The sequence below is a fragment of the Gouania willdenowi genome, chromosome 8 (genome assembly GCF_900634775.1).
Source record: "Gouania willdenowi chromosome 8, fGouWil2.1, whole genome shotgun sequence".
NCBI classification, from domain to species: domain Eukaryota; kingdom Metazoa; phylum Chordata; class Actinopteri; order Blenniiformes; family Gobiesocidae; genus Gouania; species Gouania willdenowi.
Genome location: NC_041051.1, coordinates 19,897,660 through 19,906,050, shown reverse-complemented (window position 1 = coordinate 19,906,050; position 8,391 = coordinate 19,897,660). Strand labels below are relative to the sequence as shown.

The 8,391-nt window shown below is 37.3% G+C and overlaps 1 protein-coding gene across 3 annotated transcripts; it reads left to right on the top strand.

The window, feature by feature from the left end:
• The first annotated feature begins 3,506 nt into the window (after positions 1-3,506).
• On the top strand, positions 3,507-7,896 carry LOC114468242 (AN1-type zinc finger protein 2A-like). Of its 3 annotated transcripts, none has more exons than XM_028455026.1 (10): positions 3,507-3,679; positions 4,171-4,268; positions 4,374-4,468; positions 5,277-5,357; positions 5,443-5,594; positions 5,689-5,817; positions 5,894-5,969; positions 6,059-6,138; positions 7,342-7,426; positions 7,601-7,896. In XM_028455026.1, the coding sequence occupies exons 2-10, from the start codon at positions 4,214-4,216 to the stop codon at positions 7,637-7,639; spliced, it is 792 nt and encodes a 263-aa protein (XP_028310827.1). In that variant the 5' UTR covers positions 3,507-3,679; positions 4,171-4,213; the 3' UTR covers positions 7,640-7,896. The 3 variants fall into 3 exon arrangements, with proteins under 3 accessions (XP_028310827.1, XP_028310825.1, XP_028310826.1); XM_028455024.1 differs by having other exon boundaries at positions 5,226-5,357; XM_028455025.1 differs by having other exon boundaries at positions 5,226-5,357; positions 7,342-7,472.
• The last annotated feature ends 495 nt before the right edge of the window (positions 7,897-8,391 follow it).

Sequence of the window (8,391 nt, the reverse complement as noted above, 5' to 3'; positions counted from 1 at the left end):
GTTTTATGTCCAACCTTAAATCTAAAAGCATTCAAATTGCTCTCTGTTAGAGGATTAAAAGATTGCTGTGTTCTATATTTGTTTTTGAAACTTTGCGACTGGAATTATATGGATTTATCCCATGTTTTAATAAGAAAAGGACATGCATATTAAACTGAACTGAAATTTTAAAGACTCCACTTACTTAGGTCATATTTGTTAAAAAGATATAGGAAGATAGAGTTAAAGAAGTAAGCATTCTGATAAACCAGAATGGATTAATCCAAAGACAAGACAAAGACTTTTGCCAGTCGAGACTGAGTCAATACCAAGACCCAGACAAGACCATGACAATCCATTTTAAAAACCATGATGAGGTTATTATTATTATTATTACTATTATTTTTATTTTTATTTTATTTATTTATTTATTTATTATTATTTTTTATTTATCTATTTTTTTAAAAAAAAAAAAAATTCTGGGTACTCAAAGTCACTTTACAATGAAGGAAGCAGTGTTGGGGTTCGGTGCCTTGCACAAGAGCACCTTGGCCTCTCTTTGATTTGTGTTCTTCTTCAAATTTTTTATTTATTTATTTATTTTGTTTACAGACAATAACAAGGTGTTAGCAACACCTTCAATGCACAACATGTAAAAATCTCAAATCTTGACAAATTGTTTTCTCTCTTGCAGAAAATAAAACCTTGTATGTTTTTAAAAGTCACTGATTGGTCCAGAATTATTTTTTAAATAATACGGAGTTGATTTATCAGATACAATGAGGCCTGGAGTTAGTAATCAGAGGTATTTCTGTCTATAGAAATAAAGATGTAGTGATGTCAGAGGTCAGGTGTCTGACACATATGGCCATGGGAAATATTTTTTAAGGAGGCACAACAATCAGTGAGCTAACGCTAAATGTTTGAAGTCAAATTACAACAATATATAATCAGGAACATTTCCAAGTTCCAGGTCCAAATAGAACAAAAAAAATGACTGTGAAAGGAATTTGCAGCACCTCACTATTCCAATGGTTAATTATTAACAAAGAAAGATTTAAAGAAAGGATGTCAATATTATTCTAAATACTGCTTTATTAACCATTTAACACCGCTGAAAATTACAATGACAAAGTATAGATCCCAATTCTTAATCTTCAACAGAATATTTGATAAATTCAGTCAGGTTTTCGTTGCCATCGCAACACAGAGGAGGAGTAGCTCGACAGTAACACAGTTTTGCTTTGCTCCGCGGAGCAGAAGAGAGAACAACGGAGAAAGGAGATACAAGTCCGTACTTTGGTCAATCAAAGCCAGCGGTTAATTCAACAGCTGTTCTATCTCCACTATTCAGGACGTTGAGTGTAAAAATGAACTTTATAATGATTCACGCATCACTAGTAAAACTCTGCTTCTTCATGCCCCGGTAAAGCCTGTTCTGTTTGCTGAGGTTTGTGTCTGTCGTGTGTGTGTGACTCAGAATTAAATTTACATTAGGAATTGAGTGTTTTCAAGATCTTTTTATTGACTTCACTAAACTTTTATTCTGAATTAAAGAGGAATTAAAGCTCCCAATCATCCATGAAAAAGCTACTTAACCTTCCACTTTTCTACAGCAATACAGTACATACTTCCTACGGGCACTGCACTAGTTCTGTTGGATATACAGTAAGTGCTGCGTTTCACACTGTGGACCATAACATTTAGTAGCACAGATTGAAAACGTGGGTTGGAACACATGGAAAAGTATGGTTTAAATCCTACTTGGAGGAGCCTTGCCTTGAACTGTAAAGAGTTCGACCCTTAGCGTAATCTATTGTAAAATCTGGATTAAATTTCTGTGAATTATGACACTTGAACTGTGTTTGGTCTGCAATGCCATCCAAGAACCTGTGACACTATTGTAGCGTACCTACTGACCTGTCTGTGGGCAGTAGCTACCTCTTCATCCAGACATTCTGGAGCAAAGCTAGGAAAGTGTAACCAATGTTTAAAGCGCTTATATATTTTGTCCACTAGAGGGCGACAAAAGCAACAATGGCGGTGGTTTGTTGTTTAGTTGTCGAGGACAGAGCCTATGATTATGTTCTACGTTCTGTAACTGCATTTTAGATAATTGAAAGCACATTATGGAGATAGTAAGAACTTTATTTATCCTAGGGTTTCCATTAATATTTTTTTAACTGAAAAAACGATTCTAAAGTCCATTCATCCATCCATTTTCTGACCTGCTTGCTCTTTATTTTAGAGTTGCAGGGAGTTTTAAAGTCACCACAGCCCATTACTTTGTTTGGTTAACTGTACACCTCATAAAGACGCAATGTCTACAATATATTACATGTGGGATTGGTTTGTAGTGTCCAGATGTGAATTCTGGAGTGCAGTTCCATTTACTTATACACATTCAGTAACCACTAAAGATGGACCGATATATCATGCAACAAGATATATCACGTTATTAAAATGTAATAAGTATGAATGAATACGAGTGGTTTTGCCAGAGGTTAGGGGGTCAAATAAAAAAATAAAAAAATCCACCCAATCTACTACACACAAGATTGTTATGGTTTGTTTTTATTTTTTCTGATTCTTATTGAGTAGAAAAGGTCACAGTCAGAGCAAGTACGAAAGTACGTCAAGACTAAAAGTTTGGTTATTTTTCCAAGGCAGTTTGGGGTTTTTTTCCCTTCCAAAATATTGCATTGTATTTATATCGTGAGCCAATTATCTTCTATCGTACCTATAGACCCTAAATGGCCCACGTTAACAAGTGACGTCACAACACTAGCTGGAGGCAAAAACAGGAAACGCAGCTGGCTAAACAAGACTGTGGAGGCCAGTAATGTTACAGCTTTAGAATGTCGTCTTGTTGTGTGTTTGGGTGCCAGAATAGAGGGTTTTCATCCATCACGTCATCAACCCGGAAGTCGCCATTTTGGAGATAAAGCAGCATGTCTACAAACAGCACTCAGACAAGAAAATCCCGAATTTAGAGACGAAAATGGTGAACTATTGCCGTGTTTTTGGCCGTACCAATCGGTCAAACAGTGAGACACATTTGGAATTGTATAGATTGCCAAAAATCATAACAAATCAGGGAGAACGATCACAAGTTATCAGAGGAAAGGAGGCGCTTCTGGCTAGAAGCTAAACCAGGATCTATAAAAAAATTAACTGATTTCGTAATAGATAGGATTTTCAGGTAAAAATATGATTTAATGTTTTGCTGTATTTAAATTTAGCATGGGTTTTGGATCCTGGAGAGTCTTAAAGTCTTTGTTTGTAGAAAAACAAACTAACAGGAAAAAACAGAGCAGGTCATTCTTATTTGTGGTGGAAAAGTTTGGACCTCACTGGAACTTTCTCGGCGTTTCCCCAATGACGTGTTTTTTTTTTTTGTTTTGTTTTTTTGCTGTTTGTTTGTTTTTCCAATGACGTGTGTTTCCTGACTGCAGTCTAATCGTGACGTTGCATATCCTGGCGACGTTGTTTTTACGTGATGACGAAGGCGGGGCGTGCGTGATGCATCAAAAAACTGCACAAACAGACAAGTCAGCGGCTAAAGGATACAGCGGTACTCGGTGTGGACTTCGGTCTGTTCTAAGAGAATAAAACTCTGTCAACAGCTCTCTGGATATCGCAGGATACCACCGATACTTCAGACTTTAGCCCAGCGGGCCGAGAACGAGATTAGGACCTGGTGAGAGCACATTATGAACAAGCTGAGATAAGCTAACTGCTAGCTTTAGTAGCAAAACAGATTGAACAAATAAGCTAGATATAAACTACATTATTCTAGATGTTTGGCTTTAAGGATAGTCACTCAAAGTCGTTTTATACACTCAAATATATTATAATCGTCTTGTTTGTAAGTAAAAATTGCCTTTTATTTCAGTGTTAAAAATGGAATAAAAATGTAGTTCTACTGTATATAATATGTATCTTCTAGCATATTAGCATATATTAGCTAGCCTGTTTTCCTAATCTGTTTCAGGACGGTTTGTTATTTTCGTCTTTTATAGATACAAACACAAAGACCTACAGCCTATTATGTAATCAAGCTAATCGTCTGTTAGCCACCAGTTTAGTGAACTAATGCAGAGCTGAGGACTCATAATCCCATGATTCATGTGTAACAATAGAAGTAATGAGGTTCATGACAACTTCACAGTGTCTGCTGTCTTTATTCAGCCTGGGATCTCAGCACTGTTGGCTGAAGAAGTAGTTCAACAATATGGAATTTCCAGATCTAGGAGAACACTGTTCTGAGAAGACCTGCAAACGTTTAGGTAAGTGCTCTGAGAAGTCATACACTGCCTGTGGTTCTGAATTATCAGGCTGTATTTGAGTGAATAATCCTATTAATTATTAATTAAATGTATTCAACAACTCAGATTTTCTTCCAATGAGATGTGATGCCTGTCAAGAGATATTCTGCAAAGACCATATCACCTATGCAAACCATAGATGCACATCTTCATACAAAAAGGTAAGATAGTTATTTGTGAAAATAATTGTGTATTTATTGTTTTGGATTTTAAAGCTGCTGGATCAATAGATCAATAAATCAAATATAATTTGCTTGTAAAAATATGTAAGAGATTGAAATTGACACTCGGAAGTTTCAATATCTTCTGTAAACTTCTGTAAAAGTTTCACCCATTGCATTGTGGGATGTGGAGTCCAGTAAACGGAAGCATAGAAGTGTTTTTTTTTCTCTGTTCTGTTTGTGATTTCTTGTGTTTATTCACTAGACATGGAGGACTGTAATTTGCTTGAATGCTTTTTTTAATTTCTAGTTGGTTCCTTGTGTTATCACCTCACATTTAAAGGGTACCACTACCTATATTTGTGATGTACTCTATATAATACATAATGTATTTAATATATTACCAATTAAACAAAACTTGCGCATATTTATATAAAAAACCAACCAAACCACAATTGAAATACTTTTTCCACAATTCTAAAACTTATAATAAAATCCATGGAAAGCAGCCATGTTCAGCCAGATGTGAGGTCAAGTGGTAAATTTCGGTGTATTGTTTACATTTGCTCCTACTATATTTCTACAATTTTTTTTCTTATTTATTTTTTTGTAGTGTTTGTCTCCACTTTTTCTTGAATATTGTTATAATTACTACTATGAACACACACACTTTTGGTATAATATTTGATAGCGTTTACAATGAAAACCTATTGCAAGAGTGATGATACACTGGATGTTAGGTATCTATTCTCTGTAGGATGTCCAGGTCCCAGTTTGCCCTTTGTGTGATACTCCTATTCCCATCAAGAGAGGGGAGATGCCTGACATCAAAGTGGGTGAACACATCGACCGTGACTGTAAATCGGACCCTGCACAAAGGAAGAGAAAGGTTCATTAGCGCTTCTGTGTTTTTGTCAAATAGATGGAAAAAAATTCTATACTAACAATAACACTGAATATTTATTTATTTTTAGATTTTTACAAATAAATGCTCAAAAGGAGGCTGCAAACAGAAGGAAATGATACGACTCAGCTGCGACCAGTGTCATCTTAATTACTGTCTCAAACATCGTCACCCTCTTGACCACGATTGTACAACTGACGGGAAACCTCTGTCCAAGTCTGGGTGGGTGCTTTATCAGTCCTCTCGCATTTTCATACTGCTCTGGAATACAACAGCCAGAGCTGCCAATTAAATCTGCTGTCTTTGTGGGACTCAGACATGCTGCTGTAATGAGGACCCAAGCTACTTCCTCCACTTCCGCCTCTGCTGCGAGCTCATCTGGTTCAGGGAACCCTAGGCCAGTTTCTAATGGTGTGAGAGCTGCCAGCAGAAGTCACAGTGCTGAGTGAGCATCCTTATAAACTCAACTATCATCACCTTTCAGCACCTTCAATTCTAACTCTCGAAGTATTTTGTCCTAGAGCCCCGCAACGCGTTCCGGCTTCAGTTTCAGCACAGAATGTCATCCCACAATCTGCATCCTTCCAGGCGGGCATGGTAAGAATATAACTCACAGTTCCTCACCTCATTAAAAATAAAACAAGACTCCAGTAGTGAAATATGTGCGTTGCTGTTTGTTCCCGGAGACGGAGGAGCAGGCTTTGCAAAGGGCTCTGGAGATGTCTTTAGCTGATTCAAGGCCAGCGGCACAGCCGCCGCCTCTCACGTGAGTAACGCACGTCATCATCCTCCCACGTGTAGCCCGTCATCAGCTGCACATCTCTGTGGAAAGCAGTGGAGGGCTATTTACAGCATAAGGTTCTACTTGGATAAATACAAAAGTAGGATGTGGTGACTCATAAACAACCGTCAACTTCTATTCAGCATCTTTAAACTACAACATATTTATATATGTCCAGAGTTTGTGGGCTCATGCTACCATGAGAGCTTTTTCCCTTCTTGTCAGCTGCCAATATGGTCAAATATTTAGATTTTTCAAACTGTAACATTAGAAAATATAACTAAGTTATGTGTAGTGAACAAAGAGGAAGCTTTTAGGGCGCAAAATGATTCTCAGTAACACTTAACTTTAAGTCTTATACATAAGGCTGACATTACGCTGTCATTATTGTGACATGACACCTGTCATTGGCATGAATAAGGAGTCATGAAGGCTGTCATTAAGTGTCACTAGATCCCTCCACCTAACCCAAACATAGCTCCAAAAGTGTCATAACTTAGTGAAAGGTGTCATAATTTAGTGAACAACACTTAACAATCGCCTTCATGACACCTTATTCATTCTAATGACAGCGTAATATCAGCCTTATGTATAAAACTTCAAATCAGATGTTATCAGATTCTCTGTTATGAACAATTTAAAGACATAAAAGATCAAAAGAAATCACAGTTTTTCCATCAGGTGTCTTTACTACTCTGGTAAGACTTTTCATTGCGTGCACATGCACACAACAATCACTGCTTGCAATGTAGGTGGCGACTACAAAATAGGGTGTGGCCTGGCATTCTGTGGTGCAGTTCTGTTTTTTTGTTTTGACCTCCACACAGGTGGCTCAAAAATGATTATAGAGCAGCTAAAAGAGGGTTTAAGTCACATAAAGAAAAGGCAAAGCTAGTGCCAAGGCTAACTGCTATCAGACTATAAGAGCATGTGTTATTCCAATCCACAGAATAAATAAGAAAAGAACAAATGTGGGCAAACCTTCTTTAAAATTCACTCCACTATTTAATTAGCAAGTTTCTAACCAGTGCTCCACCACCTTTAGGGTCACAACTTCACCTATTTCACATCCTCTTATTAGATTCTTTCTTGGAAATTCTTTGGCAGCAGATCAAAGTGCTCATTTATCCTGCTAAGTGTGTTATTGGTGTGTAAATACTTGAAGTATGTGGTTGTTTTGTGCTCCAGCCCTCAGGAACAGGAGGATTTGGCTCTCGCTCAGGCTCTTGCTGCCAGTGAAGAAGAATACCGTCGCCAGCAGCAGAGACAACAGGTACCCGGAAAGCTTAACCGTCAGTAGCATGCTAACAGGAGCACATGTAGGTACACTATTGTCATGGCAATTCATCCTCTATTTGATCTGGTGGAAGATGAAACGCTTGTGTAGTTTTTTTATTATGAGTGAAATGATGGTTTCTGACTCTGTGTTTGTTGTGTTTTTTTTTAGGGCAGGGAGTCCAAACACTCCAACTGCAGCCTCTCTTAACCTCAGATCACCTTTAAAGCTATTCATTTACCACAAACTGCATATTTGATGTCAAATTTAAGGATCACTGATTGTTCCGTGAAGACTTCCTTTTGGAATTAGCTGTCATTTAACCGCCTTCCTACACTATAAGCACAGTGCTGTCCAGCAGGTTCTTTCATTTTTACTAATGGTTTGCTCTGTTTATATTTTCTATGCTTATCATAAAGAATCCATTATTGCTATGTAAGAATATTAAATAAATTATTTCAAAAACACAACTGTTTGGTGTGTTTGGGTTTAATGATACACTTGACCTTATTTTTAAGTAATGAATCTGATATTTACATCATTATCTTACTATTATTGTTTTCATGTCTGCACTACCGTAATCAGACCAAATAATGCAAAAATCTAAAAATGTTGAGTGACATGATGAGCTGTGCACAGTTAATAGTGCAGAAAAAGGAGAAACTTAAGAATAAATGAGTTAATACACAGTTGGATGAGTAGAAAATTGGACAATGACAGTTTTATTCCTTGAAGTATTAAACTCCACCACCATAACAAGTCTTCAATAGCAGATGCTGCTGGGTTTCATTCCTGGTGATGATACTGTGGAGACCTTCACGCATTTGTGTGGCCTTAACTTTAATAAAAGTTGCCCGGTCATGGTTTAATGTATTCAGACTGCACAGGTCATTGATGACTGACTGCACACACACAGGCAACTTCACTCCTCAGCCCTTTCCCACAGAGACACTGCGGTAGAA